This window comes from Anguilla anguilla, chromosome 9 (assembly GCF_013347855.1).
Source record: "Anguilla anguilla isolate fAngAng1 chromosome 9, fAngAng1.pri, whole genome shotgun sequence".
Taxonomy (NCBI): domain Eukaryota; kingdom Metazoa; phylum Chordata; class Actinopteri; order Anguilliformes; family Anguillidae; genus Anguilla; species Anguilla anguilla.
In genome coordinates this window covers 51,242,352-51,269,107 of record NC_049209.1, presented here as the reverse complement: position 1 = coordinate 51,269,107, position 26,756 = coordinate 51,242,352, and the positions used below count along the sequence as shown (strand labels likewise).

General features: G+C 44.7%; 4 protein-coding genes across 5 annotated transcripts in view; 3 read left to right on the top strand and 1 right to left on the bottom strand.

Moving 5' to 3' along the window:
* Nucleotides 1-1,595: 1,595 nt before the first annotated feature.
* On the bottom strand, nt 1,596-3,981 carry zar1l (zygote arrest 1-like). Of its 2 annotated transcripts, XM_035432145.1 has the most exons (5): nt 3,339-3,981; nt 2,974-3,066; nt 2,653-2,727; nt 1,827-1,970; nt 1,596-1,784 (listed from the first exon to the last, which is right to left on the bottom strand). In XM_035432145.1, exons 1-4 carry the CDS (start codon nt 3,945-3,947, stop codon nt 1,827-1,829), a joined length of 921 nt encoding a protein of 306 aa, XP_035288036.1. In that variant the 5' UTR covers nt 3,948-3,981; the 3' UTR covers nt 1,596-1,784. The 2 variants fall into 2 exon arrangements, with proteins under 2 accessions (XP_035288036.1, XP_035288035.1); XM_035432144.1 differs by having other exon boundaries at nt 1,596-1,970.
* Nucleotides 3,982-5,744: 1,763 nt separating this feature from the next.
* On the top strand, nt 5,745-8,429 carry LOC118235114 (NEDD4-binding protein 2-like 1). Its single transcript, XM_035432146.1, has 5 exons — nt 5,745-5,922; nt 6,057-6,193; nt 6,302-6,390; nt 6,738-6,814; nt 7,773-8,429. The coding sequence occupies exons 1-5, from the start codon at nt 5,840-5,842 to the stop codon at nt 7,882-7,884; spliced, it is 498 nt and encodes a 165-aa protein (XP_035288037.1). The 5' UTR covers nt 5,745-5,839; the 3' UTR covers nt 7,885-8,429.
* Nucleotides 8,430-10,079: 1,650 nt separating this feature from the next.
* Nucleotides 10,080-15,816, top strand: LOC118236740 (NEDD4-binding protein 2-like 1). Its single transcript, XM_035435340.1, has 5 exons — nt 10,080-10,242; nt 11,836-11,966; nt 12,044-12,132; nt 12,812-12,888; nt 13,315-15,816. The coding sequence occupies exons 1-5, from the start codon at nt 10,157-10,159 to the stop codon at nt 13,412-13,414; spliced, it is 483 nt and encodes a 160-aa protein (XP_035291231.1). The 5' UTR covers nt 10,080-10,156; the 3' UTR covers nt 13,415-15,816.
* Nucleotides 15,817-20,529: 4,713 nt separating this feature from the next.
* Nucleotides 20,530-26,756, top strand: part of kl (klotho) — an 11,386-nt gene continuing 5,159 nt past the window's right edge. Inside the window, exons 1-3 of the mRNA XM_035431619.1 lie at nt 20,530-22,015; nt 23,091-23,601; nt 24,133-24,401. Coding sequence (XP_035287510.1) covers nt 21,287-22,015; nt 23,091-23,601; nt 24,133-24,401 — 1,509 coding nt within the window. The 5' untranslated portion in view covers nt 20,530-21,286. The remainder of the gene's footprint in view (nt 22,016-23,090; nt 23,602-24,132; nt 24,402-26,756) is intronic.

The following is a 26,756-nucleotide window of genomic DNA, read 5'->3' as shown; positions in this document are numbered from 1 at the left end:
AATGTTTGGCTCGGCAGACGACCTTTCAACTATACCGGTCACAAAGAATGTGTTTGGACACTGATGGCATTCCGTACCGAGGAGCTCAATGAACAAATGGTTCGTCGGATGCCGACATTTATTTATTTCATTTTTAATTTTTTTATTTTATTATTGTTGTCGGCTGGTCCAAAGTGTGTGAAGACGCGTCTGTCCCGTGCATCTTAACGCAGACCATCCGACCGCCGTGCACTGGCCACGTCGTATTTATCTGTGTGCGCGTACGCCGAAGTCGCTCTGAGACACGTCGACGTCGACGCTGTAGCCGCTCCCGCTTTCTCGCAGAACTGGGCGTCGTCCTCCTCCCTCGTCGGCTGTGATTGGTCCTCAGAACTTTCCCGCGGGTGTCGCTTGCGTTCCGCTGTGTCGTTAGTAGCTCGGCGGTCCGTTTGTATTATCGAGAAGCCGACAGGCGTACCGGTGTTTGCTCTCTGTTGTGTAATTACCATGTGCTTCTAGGGTTATTTATATGATCGGAGACGCCAAAATGCGTTGAATTTAGTTTTATAGAATGAGCGGTCCTTTCTGTTACAACTACCAAGCATGACTACTGTACGTACTATTAAACTGTATTAGAAATGTTCAACATAAATTTGTATTTTAACTGAAAGAAGTGTTTGTACATAGGAGCTGGGGAGCTTTGCTCGTGTGGTTGAGGCTTTATTTTTTAATTTTTTGCATGTAAAAAAAAAATAGAAAAATGGCACATTTTTCAAGCTTCCTCACGGAAGGCTATCAAAGTAGAATTTTTTCACAGTGTAAATACTTTTACAGCTTTTGTGACGTCATCTGGGTTGGTGTTCTGTACACTTATGTAACAAAGTAAAGAATATATGAAATATTATGAAACTGGAATTTTTCATTTTTTATTTTAGATGTTTTTATTTGAAACATTCAACAAACTCTGGGTTTCTCTGCAGGCTGAAACAGTTTGGTTTGAAATCCATCAATTTAAGACAAGGAGGCTGTTTGACAACCTAGAAATTACAAATATTTTCAAAACTGGTCTGTCCCAATTCAAAGAATAGCTTCTACTGGCCCAAAAAGCAATTTGCCTTTTTCAACACCAATTTCCCTCTGCTGCAGTCCTCCCAATGTATGGTGACTAGACACTGCAAGGCAAGACAAAAACCTGGTTCTCGTTCATTCAGATATTGCAAATCCAATTGGACAAATTAAGTTGATAAAGTTTGGGACTCACAGCCCCATGATCAAGAGACAGGTCAACCAAACCCTCGAGCCAGGAAAGCTGAGACGTTAGAGCTCATTAGCCACCATGCTTTTGTAAACCAAAGGGATGTGCAGCTGCCATTTTGGACGTTGACCTTCACTCTTTGAAGAGCTCCTCCCCCCTAACTTTCAAGGATCATCTTCTTTGCAGTATATGGCCATGAACCTAGACTGACTTTCAGTTCCCACCCCCATCCATTTCGATAAGTATGTTGTACACAAGAACAGGAATCCAGGGCTACTTTTTGCCATTAAAGTTCTAGGGCACATTCAGTTTTTTTTTTTTTTTTTTAAACTGAAAAAAATGCTGACAAACACCATCCAGGTCTGCTGTAATAAATCCACTTTATTCATTTATTTACACACTTAGGATACAAAAAGTTTTTTTTTTTTTCCAGCTGGTCATAGACAGGTTATAAAAGACATGGAGGGGAGGGGAGGGGAGGGGGCAGGGCCAGGAGCGCAAGGACACGGTGCGGAGGCCCGGGCAGGGAGAGGGTGGCACACGGGGACGTTCAGACGATGGCCCGGGCAGGGAGGGTGGCACACGGGGACGGTCAGACGATGTATTTGAAGCTGTAGGTGGTGTCGCAGGACAGCCTCTTCCCTCGACAGCGGCCGCACAGGTCCTGGCGGTGGGGGCGCTTCATGTCGATGTGCCGCTGCCTCTTCTCACAGGAGCAGCGGGTCTGACCGCAGGCCTGACGGACACGCAGACAGCCAATAGACAGTCAGCCAGACACACAGCCGGCCAATGGCCAGTCGGCTAGACACACACCTGGCCAATGGCCACGCTGCCAGCCAATAGACAGTCAGCCAGACACACAGCCGGCCAATGGCCAGTCAGCCAAGCGTCAACCAATCAGTCTGCCAACAGACTATTGAAGATCAAAAAGCAGTGAGAATTAAAAATCAGACAAGGGGCAGAACTGAACGCAGAATGTGGCATGTAGCCTTTATACAGTGGCCAACTTCAACCGCTTTACACGAGCCCAGCACCCCAGTGCAGCCCACACACACACACCACACATCTGAAGAGTGTGGCAAAGCCCTTTAAAAAGTGAGCTTCCTGTTCAAACTGACTTCCCACCTAACTAAACCCCCAGTCATCCCAAAAACTCCCACCTGTCAAATAAGCAATCCTCCCCACCCCCCCCACAAAAAAAATAAATAAAAAAACCCTGGTCCTGGAGATATGCAGACTGCTGGTTAGTTACTCAGCATTTAAAACCGTTTCTTATATGCGAACTCAACTCACCTAGTTTCTCAGTTATAGGAGAGGTTTTGTCCACCTTTATCAGAAACTAACAGACCCCACTGTGCTCCAGGACCACCACCCCGCTCCCCCCACCCCACCCCACCCCACCCCCCATGTAAGGATACCTGGCACTGGATGGACTCCACCCTGTACGGATTGAACCCCACCTGGCACTTGCGGCAGAGCTGCTTGAAGTACACCTGCGTTTGAGAGAAGGTCAGTACCAGGCGGTGATCGTGATCTGATTGGCTTAGCCTTGCACAGGATGCCACGAGATGAGGTTAAAATGTTCCACTTCTCTGGAGTACTAATGCTCCTTGACCATGTTAATATAGTCCAATAAAATAAAGTGAAAAATCAGCATGCATAAAGATGCTTAAGAACAAAGCGGGGTGGAACTTCTAAGTCCGTTTCAGTCATCGCTGATGTAGCGGAGGCAGACCTACCTTATTGGTTCCAGAGATGCACCACACATACGCGCTCTCCCATCGAATGTTGCACTTGCCGCAGTGGAAAAACCCGTATTTCTGTTCCAGGAACTAGGAAAATCAAAATAGTCGGCATATTTTATAGTATTAAGAGAAATGCAGCTGCATGCAATGCAGTGAATGAGGTTTCATAGGCAAAATATCCATTTGATAGGCAGCATTTCGTTATCAGTTCAAAACACACGGAAAGGAATAAAATGCTGACATGACAGGCGCTTTGCTTTTGACACCTCTATAAACATTACCCTTCTACTACCAAGAAAAAAAGTTTCGCTCGAAGCAATTAAACAGTTAAATAAATAAAAAAAATTTTAAAAGCTCACCTGAAAGTTGAATTTCCTCGGTGGGGAGGAGAGGATTTCCGGGACATTTTGGCCAGAGTCGTCGTGCTTCGCCTTATCCTCTACACTTTGCTTCTCTCCTTCACCGGCAGATTCTTCCTCTCTTCTGACCGGTCCTTCGCCTTCGTTGCCCGGCAGCGTGATAAATCGCCTGTCGAAGACCGGAGAGTAGATTGCAATGGGGCGGGAAAAACGGACGTTGGTCACCGGAGTGCTGGGGACGAATTTGTTCTGCAGTATTGGACTCGTCCCAGGCGACTTGGAAGGAAACCATTTTCGCTCGCGGTAGAACAGGGTCTTCGGCCCAAGAGAGCACTGAACCACGGCGTCCACCTTGGGGTTAACCTGAACGCCGAACTCTTTAGTGTTGGCTTTTCTTAGACGAGGGGTTAGATTTGGGTTGACCTGGGACAGGATCGCCCTCAGCTGAGCGCGTTTGTAGAAATCCAAGTAGTCCACGGCCTCGGGGCCCACGTAGATATTCGTTTTTTTCGTCCAGTTTTGATTCCTGAGTTTCTGGCCCCCGGGGTTATATGGACCACACCCAGGATAGCCATTGTAGTTATACGGGGAAAATATAAACCCCTCCATTACAATCCGATTTCGACGCGTCTTTTCTAATTCAGTTTATATGCCCCTCCTCTCTTCAGATTACGTGTCATGGGTTAATTGAATTCACCAGACCATTCCCCATCCAATCTCCTAATTGCAAGAGAACAGGACAGGTGTGGCAGGGGGGATCCGACCAAATTTCACATCGCCAAGTCTTGTCTCCAACGAGGCCGGTAGGTATTGGGTGTTCGAATAAAACTTTGATTCATATTAGTAAGTCAGGGTTGTATAATATTGTATCCGTGCCCACCATTGAAACTGTAATTGAATTAGACCAGCGCACGTGCTTACTGCGAATGGAAAAGATTTTGATTGGCTAGCAATGTTTTTAGCCTACCTCTGTCTACTCACGGAGCAAAACATTTTCTACTTTTTTGAAAAATCAAAAGCTAGTTATAATTCTCTACAGGACAAAACGTAGCTTAGTTTTTAGCCTGGAGGAAAGAAAATGACAAATGTTCTGTAATCTGGGTTCGCATAGCCTACAGATTTCCATCACGTTCCAAGGCTTATTTGTATTTGACACATAAACCCAACTAAAAAAAAAAAAAAACCAACAACAAAAACATTTAGATTCCGATACAAAAATGCATGATTTATATGGTGTAGCGTGGTCCATTGTTGCATACAGTCAGTCATTCGCATTCTCCCTGCGAATCTTGGTGACCGATGATAAAATAACAATTTTGTATGATGTAAATTGGAATTGGCACATGGGCAATAATGGAATGAGCAGATATGTTCCCCGTTAACGGTTCAAACGATTTATGTTGGAAATGTTTTCGGAATCAGCGGCTGCATTTCTGTCCGGGTACAAGCGCAGTGTGCGTACGTGGCTGTACTTATAGAACCTCCGTGGATCTGGAAAAAGAAACTACTGTCTTAATAAAATGTTTTATTCGTTCGTTTTTTTTAAATTTTTTTTATTTGAATTGAAATAAAAGGAAGATGGATACGTGGTGCGAATCCCGTTTGCACGGCGCGTTTCCGTAATAACGGGCGCGTTCCCCATTATGACCAACTGAGCAACGCACCAATTTCTGGCAAACTTTTTACGAGCCGTTTCACTACTGGTGAATATACATGATAAATATTATCCGTTTTAATTTAGTTGTGCATTTGCGTAATTCTGTTCAAGACTGTATGGAATATCGTAAATTCAAACAAGGCGTAACTTGGCGGGATGGCATACCTTCCATCCCAATCACAGCTGAAGGAATGTAAAGTATTATGCTCAACTTCATAGTTGCGTTTTGCTGTTTTCGACCCCTCTTGTTTTTAACTGTTCTCTAACGTCGGGTACCAAAAGGAATGCGTTTACCTGTTTTTTTTGTACGTATAGACGCAACTCTAACCTGGCCGTTCTGTTCTTGAGACTTACCAGTGGTTTGCATCTTGCTCTGATATTATGCTGGTGTAGTCTTCTCTTTACGGTCTTTGACGCATCTATGCCTTCGTCATGGAGAGTATTCTTCATTATGTTCCACAGTTGAAAAGGGTATTTTCTTCACAATATATGTAAATGCAGTCCATTTACAATATAAATTATTCTCCGGTCATCCACAGCAGTGGTCTTCCAGGTTGTTTTCTGTTGCAGTGCAAATGGGGTTTGTATCTGATCATCTCGTGTTTTATGGTATTGTATATTGACTTCTAACAAAAGTGTACATAGTCTATGTCCCTACGTGTCCGCTACGCGATTTCCGTTGAATCGCTGGCATGTATTGACGCAGCCTGCAGACTTGGGCGCCCAAGAAAAAAAATATATATTGAAACTGATAGGAAACAGTTAGGGCGGGGGGAGAGCTGCGAGACGCGCGACAGACATCCGCGCGGTTTATCCCAGAGTCAGTTTTTCACGGTTCCTGGGCATGATGTGTCGACAACGATATAACAGACCGCACCTTTACATTTTGAGGGGTCTGCCTGGATCAAGAAAATCAGAATTAGCGCGGTATACAATTCACTCTTTACTTATATCTGCGTTCTAGCAATGGCCGTTATCTGAGGCCGTTTTACAGAGGTGTTTAAGAAGTTTAATCAACAACCAGCTTTAAATGTGCCATTTCCTTCTACCCAATTATGCAGGAAAATATTGGATGAAAAATACGGCGGACATGGAGCGATATTCAGCACTGACGACTATTTTAAAAACGCAAGCGGCGTCATGGTTAACTTTGACGAAAGTGAACTGGATTACGCCCATGGAATTAATATAATGAATGGTAAGTCCCAATATGCGCTCGGAACTTGAAATGATCTAAATTTCAGTCTCTCTTAGGCACACTTAGGTACCATTTTCATTCATTTATTCGGATTTTTAATACTTACAGCAAAACGGGCTATGCGAGACGGAATAAATCCTGTCATCATCGACAATACCAACATATTTCGCTCCGAAATGAAACCATATGTGAAACTGGTAAGGCCTTTTTGGCAAGGAAGTTATGAAACTTTAATAGTCTGTATATGTGGTTGGCTAACGTGAAGTTATAGTCGGGTAATACACACAAATAATTGCTTATTTTGTTTATGTAACCATATTGATTGAATTGTGCGTTTAGACTAACCTTTTTTGTCCTTTGTCATTCATTCATTCATTCATTCATTCATTCATTCGAAATGTTACCATTACTCGTTAGTACTAATTTTAGCTTAACTGCTGTACCACGCCCTGTAGTTACGGGTAGGCAGCGATGCTGGTGGGGTTTTATTCTCAGTTCCACCGTTATTTTTTACGGTTTAAATAAGTTTTTCTGTTGGTTGCAGGGTCTTCGCTACGGTTACCACATAAGATTTCGATTCCTGAAAGACAGCTGGAAAGTTAGTGTTGAGACTTTGCACCGGTGAGTGTTAAAATTATGTATAATAATAACAAATGCCACCTACTTTAGTTTTATACTAAAGGGGACTTTTCTGCCAAGTTTTGGTTTTGATTTGAGTTTCTCCAAACAGACAGGCTACTGTTTGTCCTTCCATCCATCTGTTATCTATACCCACACTCATACCTATGGGCACCAATTAGCCTCCATGCATGTCTTTGTACTGTGGGAGGAAACCCACGCGGACACATGCAAACTCCACACAGAAAGGCCCCAAGCCGAGATTCGAACCCACGACCTTGGTGTGCTGTGAGGTGGCAGTGCTACCCACTGCACCATCGTACCGCCCCAGCTATAAAACTGTGCACATTCAGAAATTGTAGAAATATCAGGCCTGGCACAGTGAGCAATGTGTGTAAATAGCATTGAATGTTTTGATCATTCTGGTATTAATGAAATTTAATAAAATAAAAATCTTTATACATAATTCATTCATACATACACTCTTCATACATAATCTCAAGCAAAATGTTTTTTAAAATGCTGTGCTAACTTAGTGTAGTGTCTCAGTTTTCCCATGATCATATGGTCATTGAAAATCCCATATGTGGCCCTGAACCATTTCATTAAGTAGACATGGAAAATATACATCTTATTTGAGATTTAAATAAATTTTGATCTGTCAAACCGTAATCCAGTAGCAATTTTTTTTAAATCCTGAAGGCTCCGATGAATTAAGTCTCGTTGATTTTTCTCCATTAAAAATCAGAATTTTGCGTAAACTCGCAAACATATAATGAACTTGAAAAGAGCATCAGTTGAGTAGTCAGTGTTTACGTTGACAACAAATTCTAGGGAACAATAAAGGATGTAATGTGTTGCAAAACAGCCTGATCGACATTCTCTAGTGGTTTAGCAGGCATGTTTTTTTACAATCAGTGGGTAAATTCGGCATTTGTAAGCTTGCTGTTTTCTCCCGCAGACGAACCAATGGGAAGGTGCCCTTGGAGAAGATGATAAAGATGAAGAAAAATTACGAGTTTATTAATGACATTTTTGATGTGCTGAGGAGCAGGTCCTGGAGAAGGAAGTAGACCGTTGCAGACCTGCAGACAAAATTCTGTGTTAAAATTTTAACTGCCTTAAAATAGTTAGCCTTTTTTTCCGCGCCATTACATTACTTTTATTTGGCAGACGCTTTTATCCAAACCGACGTGCAGTAAGTGCATACTGAAGCTCATTGTAACAACTACAGAACACAAGTACAATACTCATTATATTACAGTTATCCATAGCCATGAACACATTAAGTCCAGTTCACACAGCAAGCATAGGGTAGGTCAGAAAGTTATGGTAAGTCAAACTAGGAGGCATGGCGACGTATCGTTATTTTAATGTTGTAGTTCAAGTTGTCTGCTGTTGCTACCCCTTCAGATTGCACCTCAGTACATCTACAATGGAACGAGGTGGCAGTGTAGTATGATGGGTAAGGAACTCGTCTTGTTGTGTGAAGGTCACTGGTTCGATTCCCTGGGTAGGACACAGCCGTTGTACCCTTGAGGTGCTTAACCTGCATTGATTCAGTATATATCCAGCTGTTTAAATGGATGCAGCATAAAAATGCTATATAAAATTATCCAGAGCATCTGTTGTAATGTCATTTTTGTTTGTCTGTGGAAGAAAGGGATACACCTGGGTGCCCGTGGGATGGGGAGGGGGTTATGTTATGTTTTTGTATGTGTTTCCTGCTATAAGCCATCATACCCAGCACAAGCTGGACAAAAGAGATATTACAGAAGGAGAAGTCTCCATTTTGTTTCTTATATATGGTGCAGAACTCGAGTAATAGAAGACAGTAAATGAACAGTGGTAATAATTTAATCTGTCGCTAACGATCCAGCCAAAGCAATGCAGACTGTCGAAGAATAATTCAGTTCTCCACGGGGAGACTTCAATAAGGGTTGAGAAGCTTTCATACATGATATCATGGAGAGAAATACAGAGTCTGCGGTTCTGTGCATTTCTCTGAAAATCGGCCTTTCTAACGCAGAAAGTTTTACACCTTCTAGACTGGTGAACTTAAAGGTTTTGCAAAGAGATCAGGAACACCAATAACTCTCTCTAAGGAAACCAATTGAAAACATGGGAGGTTACATATTTGGCAGCATGCCTGGACTACTTGTCAGGAAGCCCAGAAACTACGATAAGGCACTAAGCGTGAAGCTACACACCGTAAATAAATACATTTTTGTAATTTTCCAATCTTTTAAATTAATCCACACGAACTGTCGCTGAACTGTCATTTAGCAGAACCCAGCAGCTCTGGGCTCTGTGCCGCCATCTCAGAGCTGTAAGGACATTTACATTACATTACATTACATTACATTTACATTACATTTACATTTACATTACATTACAGGCATTTGGCAGATGCTCTTATCCAGAGCGACGTACAACAAAGTGTATAACCATAACCAGGAACAAGTATGTCGAAAACCCTAGAGAGAAGTACCATTCCAAGTGCAGGGAACAACCACATAGTTCAACTTGGACCCTGAAGGATAAACTGATTAACACTAACACAAACGAGAACAGTAACAACGCAGTCTATGCAAAAATACAAGCAGTAGTTAAGACAAGTGTGTTAACTAAGTCGCCTACGAAACAGCTACCTAGTTACAACCCTAAGCTTACAGTCATTTACAGGGGGGTAGGGAGGGGTGGGGAGAGGTGCAGCTTGGAGAGGTTAGTCTTCAGTTGTCACTTGAAATGGGTCAGTGTCTCAGCTGTTCTGACCTCCACGGGGAGGTCATTCCACCATCGTGGGGCCAGAACAGACAGGAGACGTGTTCGGGAAGCACAGGTGGGAAGAGGGGGAGGTGCCAGGCCTCCTGAGGTAGCAGAACGTAGGGATCTGGCTGGCATGTAGTGTTTGAAGATCTTGTGGCGGTATGCTGGGGCTGAATCCTTGACTTCCTGGTATGCTAGGACCAATGTTTTAAATTTGATGCGAGCTATAACAGGCAGCCACTGGAGCCACTCTGCAGTCCACCAGTTCAACTCAGGCATTAAACTGGAGGTCCGCTCTTCAGCCTATGCTGGAAGATTGGAGCCACCCTCCAAATGAGAGGTCACCGGCACCCCATGAATCAGGGACGTCCCGTGGTGCTGAAAACCCTCCCGACCAGTGTTTAAGTTTCTGTCGAGCGTTTCGCCAACATTAGCTCGCGCAAAAAAAAAAACGCTAACAATCTCCGCCCCCCCCCCCCCCCCCCCCTGCAGTAGGGAAGTTAAGAGGAGAGCCGACGTGAGCGCGGTGACACAAAGAGCTGTCGTTGGACGGAAGAACGGGAAAAGTTTCTGAAAATGGCTTCAAGAGTTCGACGTCGCAACAGGCCGCACCTTATCATCATGAGGGGCCTGCCGGGGTCCGGGAAGACGACATTATCATGGTGAGCTTTTCAGTAATATTTAGATGGGACAGGGCAAGTGAGAGCGAGCTGCATGTTTCTGTCACACGCAGCCTTTTTTTAGTTAAAGAATGGCTTGTAGTTATTGCTAATAATTAGCCATTTAAGATCTGCGCATTGCATTTGTCTGCATAGAATGCATATCAACCAGCATGTTTGTTGTTGTGGTTTCACTCCGTGATATAGTACAGGGGTTTGTACTGGTATGTTTTCGGTTAGTGAGGGAATATTTTTAAGTACAGTCATCAAAATAGTACTGGCTATACTCATTGTCAAGTTTAATATCAGTGGTGGTTCATGACTATTAAATTAATAGAATGTCAAGTGAAGCAAAAAAAGTCCCCCAGTTCTATGCATTTATAAATATCAGCATGTGATACACACTTCCACTTATTTGTAAATATCTACAGAAATACAAATTAATATATGCATATCAAAAGTTTAAATGAAAAAGTGTGTTTGTGAAAGTTCATAATTTGTAAAAGAAACTGACTCGAGCTGACTTCTGGAAAAACGAAACTTAACATCTGTTTTTACCGTACAACTTACAATATAAGAGTAGATCATTTTGTTCGTTTGTTTTTTTAAACAAAAACCAAACGTTTTAAAAAAATATGTACTATTTTTCGTGGTGCATGTATATTTCAAGCAATTAACACATCCTTTTACTGCAATTCCGTCAGATTTCTCCAGCTTTAGAATTCAGGATTTGCTTATACTGTGACCAGCAGAACGAGGGTACCTGGTTAACGGCAATCCCCCAGAATTTGGGGAGCTTCCACCCTACGCGAGATAATTCCGAACCTGGACTGCCCGATACCGTTCACAGATTGACGTGCCAGTGAAACTGCGTATCTATGCTGTCCAATAGCACACTCAATACATATGCAAAATCCACTGTATCCACACTTCAAAAGAACTAAATCAGAACGGTGTCTAGCAAAACTATATCCGACGGGATGTCGTTCGTAAGCATTTTCCTACTTTCATTAATGTACTTAGTTACTTTTAAGGCCCACCTACCGTTAAGATTTGGGAATTAAATAGGCATCAGGACAGGCGAAAAAGTTCGTTCGTTCATTTGGCAGGAGAGATCTGTCAATCATGACAATATTGGAGTTGTCTGAAGCAAGCAGTTGCTTCTTTTTTTCCGTTCTCTGCCTTCTCTCAGACATGGTTGAAGTTGCTTGTGTGAGTAATATACCATGGTCTGGGATAATACTCGATTCCGATTGGCCGTGTTAAGTGTGTTAAAACCATGCAGAAGTAGTTCGGGTCAAGTTTAAATCACCGTCTTAAATTCATTCGCTTCTTGGCCAGTTAACCAAGAAGGGGTTAAATAAATAAATAAATAAAGATATGTGATATATTGACTTATAAACAAAGGACAACCTCCTGTTAAGCCTCTGAAGTTTATTATGCAACAAGACAGCAAATATTCACCAAAGCCTATTGCTCAGTGATTACTATCAGCAGCACATAGACTTTGTTAAATCCAACCACTGGTCATGGCTGCAGTTAGAATTGAATGTACAATGGCGCTGAGATTTAACAGAGTGATTCTATTAATTGCAGGGACATCATGAAGGAGTATGATTACACAGGAGAAGTGCTGAGCACCGATGATTATTTCATTGACGATTACGGTTACTACAACTTTGATTTCTACTCGCTGGAAAGGGCACACAACTGGAATCAGGAAAGAGGTATTTTATGAACTCGCGTGAAAAATTTTAGGCAGACGTGAGGACTTTTCCTCTCCTCATTTTGACTTGTTCCGTAGCTGAGGAAGCCATGCAAAATGGAGTACACCCGATTATCATCGATAACACCAACATGCGTCGCTGTCACATGGAGCCGTACGTTCAGATGGTAAGGAAATATCAAATTAAATGTACATAACATAGTGTTTTTACACCACCTCCTCCCTGTTACTATATTTTACACCACCTCCTCCCTGTTCCTCTACTTTACACCACTTCCTCCCTGTTCCTCTGTTTTACACCACCTCCTCCATGTTCCTATATTTTACACCACCTCCTCCCTGTTTCTCTATTTTACTCCACCTCCTCCCTGTTCCTATATTTTACACCACCTCCTCCCTGTTTCTCTATTTTACACCACCTCCTCCCTGTTCCTATATTTTACACCACCTCCTCACTGTTCCTCTATTTTACACCACCTCCTCCCTGTTCTTCCCTGAGTGTTTTTACACCACCTCCTCCCTGTTCCTCCTAGAGAGGAGGACAGGTTTTCCTCCTTACATTGACCTCTGCCTACTGAACAGTTCCATCCAGCAGTGGTTCTTCCTCCTCCTCCTCCTCCTTCGGTTCCAGCCGACTCTAAAAAGAATCACTTTTAAAAGGCCCTGCTTCTGCTTCAGCCTTTCTTCTTATCACGCCAATACATTATTCTGAGTGGGTCACAGCGATATGGTCCTGCGAGCTGTTGGCATTCCATCGTTTCATTCGACTAATCTTTCAAAGTTGGGATTTGCCTTTTCAATGCATAACCCATTTGAATGATGTGGGCTGTTTTTTTTTTCTTTCAGGGTCTTGAATATGGCTACTACATCAAGTTTAGAACAACACCAGACACCTTTAGGTGCAGTGTTGAGGAGCTTCACAAGTAAGCCTTTGTAACTATATAAAAAAATCAAAAGACCTTTTTTTTTTCTTAAAACTGTCTGCAAACACAAGGAAACCAGCCCTCAAGGATCTCAAAAAGAACCTCTACCTCAATAAAATGTTTGTTACTGACACCTTTGTCGACAGTAAAGTTGTAGGATACTTTTCCCAAGGTCCACTACAGGCTACAATGTAGAGCCTATTTAACACTGTAGTGTGTGGAAGTCAGAACAAATACATTGGCATGGTGAATGAATTGGATCATGACAGAGGACATACACTCACAGGCCTAAACGCTGTTAAGAGTTCAAGAAACGTCCTAGTTTCTGACTCGAGGCTTCGTCTTTGTCGGAGTTTACAGTTTCATACGACTAAACAGCCAAGAAGTGTGGCTTATGCCTTAACTTCCTGTTGTTTGTCTCACCAGGAGGGCCAATTGCGGCATACCAAAGAGGGTGATGTACAGGATGAAGAAGAACTTCGAACAAGTTGAAACCATTTACGACGTCCTAAATGACCCAGGATAAGAGTAGAGGGGTCATCGACGTTCCCCCCCCCCCCCCCCCCCCCCTTCCCCCCGACTCGAACCGTCGGCAGAAGAAGCGCTCTTTTCGACTTTTTGGCAAAGCAAATGAGATGTTCACGCTAGAAGGCTTCAGGCAAAGCGGACCTTGTTAGCAAACGTGTCCATCGCGATATATTATTGGTGGCAGAAAAAGTAATAAAGCAAGATTGATCAGGCTTTGGCAATCTGTTGCAACTGCTATTCAATGCTTATTAATTGGTGTGTTTATCTACTGTGGTGAGAGAGTCCTGGTACTTCCTGGTACTGAGGCCTACATGGCTATCATAGGCCTGGCATTGACAAGGGAAGGGAACTGGGATGTCTCAAGGGCATTTTCTGTTCTGACGTTATCGTATTATAATATATAGCCACACCTAAGGTTGCAAGGGCACGCATGTAAATCCCACGCATAATATTACGTAGTCACACATAAAACGCTTGCACAGACACAAATTTCTCTCACACACACACCGGGGGTGGGTCTGATCATCTCCAGATGGAGTTTGGGCCCAGGTAATCTCCTGTGCTAATGGTAATCTAACTTGTTCTCCACTGTGCTGTTAATGTTTGGGAGCCTATATGCATCAGGGTTCAGTGTCTCTTAAGGCCATATCGAACGTGGAAGTATACCAGACACTTGAACTCATCTTTTCTGCTAGCAATCACAGCTGCTGGTTTCCTGCCCTGGCCAGGAAGCCAGCATTAAGCTGGCTGTGGCTAATGGCTGACTGAGGGTACTTTCCACTGGTTGTTTTTGAAATCACCAAATTGCAAGGTGTTGTGAACGGAAGAGAACGTCAGATCACCGACATCACGGAAAACAACAACAAACACTCTGGGTATAGATAGTCATGCTGAACAAAACTTACTGATTTTTAAGTCTTAAAAAAAAATTTTTTTTATTAAAAATATATTCTCAGGTCACAAGCGGTAGAAACCTGTCATCACAAATCAAATAATTATTTAGGGGGTGGGGGGGGGGGGGGGAAGAAATGAAAAGCGAAATTTAATCTGGCATTAGTCCTCTAAAAATACTGCACATTTTGTTTTTAAACGGACAAGCTTTATGCCTCGCACCTGGGCTACACCATCGACCAGGGGGCAGTCAATCTTACCCAGAAAGGGCCAGTCCAGGTACAGGCTTTAGTTCCAACCGAGCAGTTACTCACCTGATTCTACTAATCAAGGTGCTTAGCAAAGACTGTAGTGGCTGATTAGCAGAATCAGGTGTGTAACTCTGTTGTTGGAACGGAAGCCTGCTCCGGCCCTTTCTGGTTCTGGTTAAGATTGAGGATCCCTGCCATACACTGTAGAGAAAATTGGCTGCACTAGGTTACGGTGTGTCATAAATAAATTTAAAAAATCAGACTACGGAAGTATTTTCTCCCGGTAGGTGTCGCTGTTGTCTAATTTTTGGAACTGGTCTCTCTCGGATGGGGCTGCGCACTGGCAGACGGTGCTATGTGCCCGTGACCAGCTCTGTGTTGGTTGGATCGGTGCTACCAGGAACACATTGCGCCATTTTGAAGCCAAGACGAGGGTCAATTATGCACAAGAGAGACAACTGACTAATATACACCCAATCAGGTAGGATTGCGTGGTGACCACGTCTGACCGGACAGCTGCTAAATGTACTCCAATGCATTGAGGTAAATGTCGCAATCGGTAGGTTTGATGTCGTGTTTTCTTTGCTCTGGTAAGCAAGTACAGTTACAGTGTTTACTAGCTAGATAATGTTTCAGAGCACACGGGGGATATGTAGTTTAACTGACGTTAGTTGCATTGTATTGCCCATTTACTTTGTTCATAAAATAGCATGTCAAATTGCCAATCTTATTCTTGCAGTGGTAACAAAGCAATAAACGGAATTAGATAGCATTTATGATAGCTAATACTGTAATGTATGCCAAGCTGTCTAACATTAGTTGACTAAACCAGAAATTCTTCTTCAGTAATACACTTGGCTGGCTTGGTTTCTGAATAACAGTGTTTGGTGTTTAACGGTAGCCGCTGTCAGTTCTGTTTTGCTGGTTGGTTGTCCGACGCTGTTCTCGTCGGAGAAGCCTTTTGACTGCGTTACAGTAGCAGTTTGGGATTTGGATGCGCGCGACAATAATAATGCTGTTGAAAAATGGCAAGGATGTTACTGCAAAATGTGGACAAAACATGTGCCCTGTATACAAAACTGCAACTTCAAAATTTAATCGCGACTGCACGTTTGTTGGCAGATGAATTTCTTTGTTTCACGTATGTTTGTGCTGTTGTTTTACAGTTGTCGAAACCTTGCGATTTGCACCGTTATCAGCGTTGGAAACCTTGTACTGCTGTAACTTTTATTTATTAAATAAAAGCTTTATAACATTGTGTTGATCTGAAACGTTTATATTAAGATTTTAAGGCGGACAAGTTCGTTCTTTTCAAGGGTAGAAATGCAGTGATTAGATAAATCCTGTTATGTGAATAAGCAGGTTTTCCATCTCTATAGTCGTATAACTTGGAAGAGTGGACACATTGGTTCAGTTAATATTTGTAAAAAGTTGAAACCAGTGGTTTAGCTATGATGGTGCGTGTTCATTGGTCTCTCTCAGGATGGTGTATTTGATTGGGCGTGCGTGCATACATGCGCTCACACACACACAATGTCACGAGCACATTTGACCCTCTGTCCACGTGTCTATCTCAGGCATAAGGGTGGCTCCATAGTGGGCGTGAAAGAGAAGGAGTCCGAGGATGAGGACGAAGAGCAAGAAGAGGACGAAGAACAGGAAGTGTAGAGACCAGACCACACCTTGCCCAAAGTGAGGGAGTCATCCCTCTGGGACGTCCCGCCCTAACCGTCCCGTTTCAGGGGGCGTGTCATACACCCCTCAGCTCTGTCCCCGGAGACCTACAGGTTCCTGTTTTCACTTTAAAAATCAGCAACCAGGGGGTTCCCCGCTGTCCTGGCTAAATTACCAGTCTGGTTCTCTCAACCTGCCACCTAATCATCCCCTGATTTAATTGGCTAAAAATCATTCTCTCCCTCTCCACCTTAACCTATGTGTGGTGAGTGATCTGGTGTAAAATGGCTGCCGTGCATCACCCAGGTGGGTGCTACACATCGGCGGTGGGTGAGGTGAGTTCCCCCTCATCACTGTAAAGCACTTTGAGCATACGGAAAAGTGCTATATAAATGCAATGATCCATTCATTCATTCATTCATTCATTCATTCATTCACCTAAGGTAAGTACACCTTTGGTGTCTGGGTTTTTTCCCCCCCCAGGGCAAGCCAAGGACAGAATATGCAGGGCTTCCTGGTCAGCAGGGTCGTGGTTGGGGTGGAGGGGGCGACGTTAACATGGCGACATTCCAGTCACCTGACCTGTGGAAGGGCAGTGAAGGGGGCGGGGCCAGGGGCTTGTGATCACACCTCAAGGGGCACGCGCTCACTATTAAAAAACCAATGCTTGACAAGCGCGACCTGTTTTTTTTTTTTTTTTTTTGGCGTTCCGGGCGAGCGAGCCGTGTCGCGCCTCTCCCTGCACAACCACCACCCCCCCCCCCCCCCCCCCCCCCCCCCCCCGCCCCCCCCCACCCCCCCTCGGTAACTCGGTAGAGGACATGGAAAATAACCGTAGGACAGAGAGGGCACGCCAGCCCAATGCTGTCACTGTGCCCTCCTGCTGGACACAGGTGTGGCCTTCATCTTCATCTTCATAGACCTAAGCCAAAATCTCCCTTTCGCATTTCTGACCTGAAGACCCATTTTTGCTTTCATGTTGTATGTCATTTTTAAGACAGGTCAGAACTGAAATGTGTACAATCTTGCAGAATGTGTTGCTGTCTCAAGATGTGTTCGTAGGGAAACATTTCTACGGACTTGCGCGAGACAACTGAGGTGTGATCGTGAAGATATATAATCGTAAGATATCGTGAAGAACGACAGCAACCAACAGAAGGCCTTTCTGTTGGCGGTCTGTAGCCTTGGGGCACATGCGTACAGTCTGGGCGCGTGGCAACCCAAGCATTGGGGGGGGGGGGGCGCTCTTGTTTTTTTCAGGTCCAAAGGTGCAAAGCTCAGCTGACATTCTCGCGCCATCCGGAACCAAGTGCACACACCTGGAGGAAACGGTTTCACCTGATGTGGGGGGGCGTGTAGGTGAATGGGCGCTCGTGATGCCAGAATCGCAGGGGAAACAAATCACGCTCCACTGCTCCAAGGCCACCTCAACGACCGGACAAGGTCATTGCCAATCTCTGATTTTCCCGATAGACACAGAATGAATAGAAAGAGTTGCGACGGACCTCGCACCTATACCAGCATTAGAACACGAGACAATGCCAACCCAGTGTCAAATACCGTTAAATGCGCCCACCCCAAATATTCAGACGTTACAGTTCCAGAATGCGGATGCTAGATGGTAGGCTACTGAAGGATGCGGATTGGTGCGGGTATCTGTCCAAACCGGCGTATCGTGGCTCAGTTACTGTGGTGTCCTTGGAACACCCTTAGTTTTTAAGTTCGCGAGGGTTCATACTATGCTCCCATTCACCCCTCTGCGCAAATCTTCCCGATCCACACTACAAAAAAAGCCCATTATATAATCAAGCTTCCCTTTTATTCTACCCGAAGACGACCAGTGTCCTGATAACAGCGAGCAGAGTGAACCCCTTTCTCTCGTGATAAACATGTTAAGTCCGTTATTTTCATAGATTATGCCAGTAAGGCAGCCGGCCGCCGGTGATTCGGATGTTTATGCCCTATGTCAGATGGCCCGATAGCTCCAGGAAGAAAAATTGAAATTTCGGTAGGTGCCCCCAAGGGGATACGAAGTCTAATAACATAATCTTCCGGGAACATTGCGTTACCGCTGTGTACGTATCAAATTGCTTATGTCCCCGACGCGGGTTGCATCAGGTAGCTTGTCTCCTTTCTGTCACCACCTGCCTTGCAAACTGCTGCTAATCTATCGGGAGCTTAGGATCCGTCTGAAAATACATCGCTGGCCACCGACCAATTTGTCTTTTTTTTTTTTTGGTTCAGGACTTTGCTGTGTCACGAACGTAAACTTGAAAGCTCATTTTGGCGGGTGTGTTTTACACGTACCTGAAAATGCATTCCCCAACACCAATGGTGTTGTCTGTAACGGAATGAAAATGTAAAAAGTTGTGCAAGTCGTCTGATAAATGCCTGTAATGTAAATGTAATGAATGATGAACATTGTAGGCTACAGTATAATAATAATGTATCTACCTGTCCAAATGTAAGGTATGTTACATTTTGTATTAAAAAGACAAGGACAATTTCAGACTGCCAGAGTATATTTGATCCCTCTTGAAAGTATGGACTGGTGTAAGTCTAATACTGTTGTGGAGAGTTCTTGTTTTTTTGTCTTGGCAGTCGGCTACGCTCTAACAAACGATCACGACCTCTAATAAATGACATCTGCACGTAGGCTGGTTTCATAACCGTGTCAAATTATTCGGGGGGGGGGGGGGGGGGGGGGGGGGGGTGGAGTGACCTACAGCGTTCTGGTTATCTGACCTTCTGTCTTTTATGAAGCTGCGTTGCTTAGAAACGCTCCATCTCGTGGCCGAGTGTTCTTATGCTCTCATAGGCCTGTCCGTCTGTGTGTGCTTGTCTGGGTGAAAGGGTGTAAAAAAAAAAAATCCAGAGGTTTATGTCGCGTTAAAGCGCTGTTATGCTGCTCTTCGATCACTGTTCACAGTCAGACGTTCACGTGTTCGGAAAGTGGTGATCTGAGCAGCGCCTGTGTTTGTGAGAGTTTTCATTTGCTCTTCCTTTTTTTGCGACTGCAGTTATTTATTTATTTTTTTGTGTGTGTGTTCCGTAACGACAGCGGTCCTTTTCGTGGGAAAATACCCAGCAGACATTTCAGAGGTTTTAGGCCCAGGATTCCGTTAACTGAGACCGGAAGTAAGATATGGGCCGCAAAATAAAGCCACAGCTGTAGCGTAGCAACAGTATTGCTCTAATTAATATTAATAATAATTCCTTGCATTTATATAGCACTTTTCTCACACTCAAGGTTTGAATGATCTGGGCTGGGGATGTAGTGCTGTCAAAGTGTCTTTAAAGTCAGGTTTTGACTTGAGAACACGTTTGGTGGCCATTAGTTACACAGTAAAACGTTTGGTGTTAAATTGGACTCAATGTAGGCTACTCTGCTAGAGCTCATTTGGAGGTGGATTACCACTGGACATTTTACTGCCTAGGATGTATTACCCACTGTAGCACACCTCTACACAATGAACAATGCACGTGCCAAATGTGAGTTGTGAAACGTTATGACGATATCGCCTTTTGTCCAATAAAATCTTTGCATTTTAAATGAGTGAAAGTTTTGAAAATTCACAGAACCGTGTGTGAAATCTGCATTTGGCATCCATGCTCGGCATAGACTTAGATCATGGACTTAGATCAAGGAAATAATTTGCACACGTCTAAGGGAGCGCGGCCAGAAAGTGCGCCAAACTTTAGCAGAAAAGCAGGCGATGGTGCCAAGTGTTAGCTATGCGAGGAAGAAAAACAGGAAGAAAGAAAGAACAGATGAAGAGAAAAACAAAAGGTCTCATGACTGTCGCGCCTCAAATGAAACGGGAGATTTCAGAGACTCTCTTTTTTGCATTTTTAAAAGGGAACTCTTTTGTTGTTGTTGTTGTTGTTGTTGTTGTTGTTGTTGTTGTTGTTGCAAAACATACATACAAACCATAAGAGAACAGGAACTAAATAACCGACAAGGTCATAAATACAAACCAAAAGGTTCCGATCTACCGCTTGGGGAACACCTGCTCCATTGTCCATTTACCCTTTGCGCTGCTGCGGTAACGCTGCAAACGGGCTCACGCACACCGTCCTCGGTGGTGTTCGGAAGAAAGGCAGCCCTTCCTAGCGCTCCTGTCTGCTTCGACAGCGGACACAAGCGCGCGGCAGCGGTGCTTTTATCTCCTGTTTTACCGCGAGAACGCCAAGGTCATTATCAGTGACAGACACTATTAATGACCTTTGATCAAGTTTCACACACAGAAACATGCACATCACCCCCCCCCCCCCCCCCCCCCTTCCCACACACACACACACACATACACAACATAGCCGTACTTGCGTCATACAAAACTGGTTTAACGAAAGCCAAGATGTAATACTTTTGCTCTTACTGACCTTAGAATTAGATGGACGAAGCAATTTTACACGCACTATTATAAGTAAGAAGAGTACGGTTACATACATTTTATGGGAGATGAGATTTATAAAATAACAGGCTGCTGATAATTTTAACGTCCATAAATTCCATAAACTCATTGAACGCTTATTTTCGTATCGCCCTGCCGCTGCTTCAAATTGGCATGTTCCTCTCTAGATGACAGTCCTCGAGGAAATATTAAGATGTGACTCATCTGTTGTACCATTTTTTTTTAATCACCCGCGAGTAGTTTTATTCGAAAATGTCACATATCGAGGCGTCTCGTGCAAAAGTACAACGCGCAAAGTGTCCCTCGCTTTACCTACCTATTATTTTGTTGACATATTTTAACATGTAGCGTCGAAAGCACTGATCCGTGCACGGGCTGAGTGAGATTGATATTATATAGCTTTAACATTGTGTTGCGCCTAGAAACCGTTTTACGCGTCAAGGATTTGGGTAATTATTGATAGATTTCCTAACACTAAAGAAGAGCGCTCGCACGGGGCCAGCTGGGGTAGGCTATATGAAAGCTTGCGCGAGACGCAGCGAGATAGTTGAGAGAGCAGGGCCGCATCTTAGTCTTATCTGGCCATAGGAATAGACGATTGCTTTTGGTCGAATACTTGACGAAATATAAACTGTCATAATGCGCGTGCCAAGTTTTCTGCTGTTGTTCCTGACCCTCTCTGCTGAAGTGAACAGCGCAGCCGCAGGTCCCGGCGCTGGACAGCACACCTGGGAACGATTTAATAAACTCCCCTATCCCTACGATCAGGCGTTCCTCTACGACACCTTCCCGGACGGGTTTATGTGGTCCGTGGGCACCTCGTCTTACTCCGTGGAAGGGGCGTTCGAGAAAGACGGCAAAGGACCGTCCGTCTGGGACACCTTCACGCGCGGCGGCAACCGGAAAGCTACGGGCGACGTGGGGAGTGACAGCTATCACAACATCCAGGGGGACATCCGCGCGCTCCAGCAACTCGGAGTCAGTCACTACAGATTCTCGCTCTCCTGGCCCAGGATCTTCTCGAACGGCACGCGCGCCAGCTACAACGAACGAGGAGTGGCGTACTACAAAACTCTCATCCAGAAGCTGAAAGAAATCGGCGTGCAGCCGGTCGTTACGCTGTATCACTGGGACCTGCCGGACGTCTTGCAGCGCCGTTACGGCGGATGGAGCAATCCTATCTTGGTGGACCTCTTCGAAGACTACGCCGACTTTTGTTTCGAAACGTTCGGAGACGACGTGAAATTCTGGATCACGATTGACAACCCGTTCGTCGTGGCTTGGCACGGATACGGAACCGGAATTATGGCACCAGGGATAAAAAATGACCCGGACTTGCCTTTCCGAGTCGGACATATTCTCCTGAAGGTAAGTGCGAGTACCAGACCATTTTGACAAATGAAAAAAAACGCGTGCATTTTATGACTTTGGAATCTTAAATATTAAAGACGTTATTTGAGGCAAAGATGTTTCTTGTTGTAGTGAGATTAAAATAATTTATGTTGTATAATTGAGGGAAAAAACATCCTAAACTTAATCTAGTTTTAAAAACAAGACATACGTCTCTGTATGCGGTACCCACATAGAGCGACAGACGAGGCCTGGAAATGCAGATCAGACGTTAGCCTTTTTATAACAGGGACCACATATTTTAGCTGCCAAGCACGTTGTTTATTGTTCATAACATATTGCAGCATACTAATCTGCTTCTGTGGTCCGCCAAAGGTAATAAAAACTTATGCTATACTAACTCTATAACACTTAGTGCTATATTCCTTACACTCAAAACATGGATGTTAGGGGTGGGTCAGTTTCTAACCCTGGTCACAGGTATTGTTTTTTTGTTTGTTTCTTTTTTGTTTTTTGGAAGGGGGGGGGGGGGGCGGCTGGGGATTTTGCAGCACTTTAACTTTGATTTAAATCAGCTGATTACAGTTACCTCATCTGATTTCTTGAGTCTAGAGTGAAATAAACAATAATAAAAAAAAGTCAAATCAACCCTGAGGTAGTGTAACCCTGTCAAGGTGTGGTATAAACACCGTGGTTTTGGCCCAGAAATTGTTTTTGTTTGCACCTTAAAACCAGCAACCACTTCATATCTGTGAATCCAACTGAGGTTGTTTGTGCAGTCCATTTTGGAACATTTAAAGCTTAGTTTTTTTTTTGGAATGTTTTTTTTTCCCCCCAAATTAAAAAAAGTCAGTATTCTAGAGCTCCGTTGCTTTCAGTCGCCAGCAGTGATTGTGACATCAGCGTTAGAATGTTCAGTCGAGAACATTCTAATGACATGTTTATGATCTCACACCCTTAAAGGGGTTAATTGACCAATGAAGTGCCGGGTAGCAGTGAAAACCTGCAGACTGTGCAGATGTCCAGGGGGGAGAGACACCGGTGTAGAATGTGGCAAACGTTCTCTGTTCTTTTTTTTTTTTTTGTTGCCCAGGCTCACGCCGCGGCCTGGCACGTCTACAACGAGCGCTACCGCCCCCTGCAGGGCGGCAAGGTGTCCATGGCGCTGGGCTCCCACTGGATCGGGCCCAGCAGGACGCGGCGGGAGAGCCTCCCGGCCTGCCAGTGCTCGCTGAACTTCGTCCTGGGCTGGTTCGCGCGGCCCCTGTTCGTGGACGGCGACTACCCGCGGTGCATGAGGAGCGTCCTGTCCGCCAGGCTGCCCTCGTTCAGCCCCGCCGAGAGGGCCCGGGTCAACGGGACGGCGGACTTCTTCGCCCTCTCCTTCGGGCCCTCGCTCAGCTTCCAGCTGAGCAACGAGAGCCTGAAGTTCGGGCAGAAGGAGGAGCTGGACCTGCGCATGCTGCTCTACTGGATCCAGGCCGAGTACGACGACCCGCCCGTCTTCATCGTGGAGAACGGCTGGTACGTCAACGGCAACTCCAAGACCGAGGACCCCAAGCACATGTACTACCTGAAGAGGTTCATCATGGAGACGCTCAAGTGTAGGTCACGGGGGTCGGAGGGGAGGGGTCACGGGGGTCGGAGGGGAGGGGTCGCGGGGTCATAGCGCTTGGATTCGACCCACGTTTTTTCCTGAGCTTTGAGGTAAAACATGCGCTTTTCTTCTTCACTATTGCAGTTTTGGGAGTTAACTTTGGCGACTTGCTGAGTGCTCCAAATTGACCTGGTGAAGATGAAATTTGATGCTTGCTTTTAACAGTCAGTCAGAGTTAAGGGAACATGTTTAAACCAATGATGTTTTTTTTTTCCCCCCCCAGTGCTGCAGTAAGTGCATTACTGGGATGTGATGGGCTGAGTGTAATGTAATCAAATTCTCTGTAAATATAAACCTGACAGACGCAGAGGACTTAGTATAAAAAAAAAAGAATATTTAATTTTATCCTGCCTACGAGCTTTCTTCCGCGTGATTATAATCTACCAGAAAGCTTTTTTTTTTTGTGTCACATGCATTTTGACGACCGCGCGAACGGCCCCCGAAAGCTCTCACGCTGCCGCTCGCTCCGTTTCCGTAGCGATCAAGTACGACAAGGTGCGGGTGATGGGCTACACGGCCTGGTCGCTGGTGGACGGGTTCGAGTGGTACCGCGAGTACACGGTGCGGCGGGGGCTCTTCTACGTGGACTTCGACACGCCGGACATGCGGCGCGAGCCCAAGACCTCCGCCGAGTTCTACAGGAAGCTGATCGAGAGCAACGGCTTCCCGCCGCTGCCCGAGAACACGCCGGCCAGCGGCGTCTTCCCCTGCGACTTCGCCTGGGGCGTGGCCGCCAACTCCATCCAGGTGCCCCCCCCCCCCGCCTTTCCACTTCCTCTTTTCACCCTCGCATCATTATTTTCTATTTATTTAACCTTTATTTACCCAGGGTTAGCGCGGATGCTCTTTTGCAGCAACGCCCTGCTTCACGCTCATACACACCTGGGAGCTGCCCAGTACAACCACAATCCTCTATTGTTGGCCACTGAGCAGCTCCACTGGAGGGAGGGAACATTTGTTTAGCCAATTAAATCGGGGGACGATTATGTATTGCATTACTATGATTAGGCAAGAACGTCCTGGGTTCGAATCCGGCCTGGCCTGGGCCTTAATGTGTGGAGTTTGCATGTTCTCCTCGTGTTCGTGTGGGTTTCCTCCGGGTACTCCGGTTTCCTCCCACAGTCCAAAGACATGCAGGTAGGCTAATCGGAGACTCTAAATTGCCCATAGGTATGAGCGTGTGTGAGTGAATGGTGTGTATGCCCTGTGATAGATTGGTGGCCTGTTCAGGGTGTATTCCTGCCCCTTGCCCATTGCATGCTGGGATAGGCTCCAGCGACCCTGCCCAGGATAAGTGGGAATCGATAATGGATGGATAGATTATTATGATTATGTTGCTCTGTCACCTTACGGCAAGAAGTTCGAACCCCAGCCTGGGGGCCTTTCTGAGTGGGGTTTGCATGTTCTCCCCGTGTCCGTGTGGGTTGGTTCCCTTCGGGTACTCCGGCAGGGTTGGCTAAATGGACAGACTACATTTCCCAGAAATAAACCCTGTGATGGTTTGGCGACCTATAAAGGGAGTATTCCTGCCTGTTGCCCACTGCATGCTGGGATAGGCTCAAATTCATTGTGCGATTTCAGATATTGTCATACACGTTTTGGGCTAGAAACACATCAATCGTTATATTTACTATAAAGTCCACTTATTTATAATGCATTGCCCTATAATACACTCAATTATACACTATATAATACTATATATACACTACAATACTATATAACACACTATAATTTACTCTGCCTCTTCACATGAGGCAGTGGAGATGTATTCAGTTTGGCAGACACAAAAACCACCAGCTCAGTAGTTCTGCCACAAACACACATTATACAAATACATAATCTAGCCCAAACAGCACTTTGCAGCATATGTTAAAAAAGAGCTTTATGGGCAAAAAATAAATGGGATTTATGAGAATGCCTGCACGGGAACATGTTACTATATATAGATTTCTGAGAAATTATTTACCCGGTGATTCTCTTACTTTGAGTTCCCGGAAGCGCTACACAGAAGAGCTAAGAGAACTGGAGAAGCATGTCCTCGATAATGATGTGGTGACTCTGTTCTGTTTGCATTATAAAAGATGAGAGTAAACCGTTTCGTCCAAAATGAAATCTGCTGTTTTAATGGGGCATGCTAATAAAAGTCTACAATTAAATTTCGCTTCAAGGGAAACTAAACCTTAGATCAGGGATACTCAAATCTGATCTTAAAGACCAGTAGTGCTGCTTTTTTTTTTTTAATTTTGACCTGAAAACTGATTGATCGATGTCACTGATTGGCCAGAGATCGCACTCACCCAGTGTCCCAGGTATAAATCAGTCCCTGATTGGAGGGGAAGAAGAAACATCAGCGGCACATGCTAGGGAAGTGGTATTTTGTTTTGAACTGGAGTCGGTGAGAAATTTTCCAAACCTTGTCACAAGTGAGTTCTTTTCTTCACAGGCTGAGTCCACGACCACAGCTTAAAACCGTTTTATGAGCCATAATATCAGGGATTTGCATCCAAGTTAAGTCATGTGTACGAATTATTTTTGTTCTGAATATTGGGGAATTGTGTTGATTCTTTTGGAAGTATCAGTAATCTGCAGGGATTTTATTGGTGTCTAAATGGTTGAAGTATTTAAAAATGATAGTTTGATGCCTGCACTCAGTCACGCAGCTTGTCAGTGCAATTGCACCCTGCAAAGAGGGTCAAACAGTGGTGTCCTCAGTTTGAATGCACTACTCCAAGGTCCAAACTTCACAGCCATTACCTGGTCTGCTGCCTGAGTCCGGAGTATTTTTTAATTGTGAACAATGTAAATACGCTTGTCCTTCCAAACCAAACAGCAAGGTCAGCCTTTACGCGTGGGTGTGTGCATGTTTGTGCGTGTGCATGCATGAGTCAGGGTTCAGTTGTCCGAATACGGATGCTAGAACAGCGCCCGATGAGAGAGTGAGATAGCTTGTGTTCAACTGCCAACGGGTTACCTTGGCGATGCTGACCTTTGACCTCCGTGAAAAACAAGGCCAGAAATGTCCTCGGTGACACTGGGCAACATGGTGTGTTTTTCTGTCATGCAGGTGTTTTAAAATGATTGTATTTGTTACGCGTCAAACAT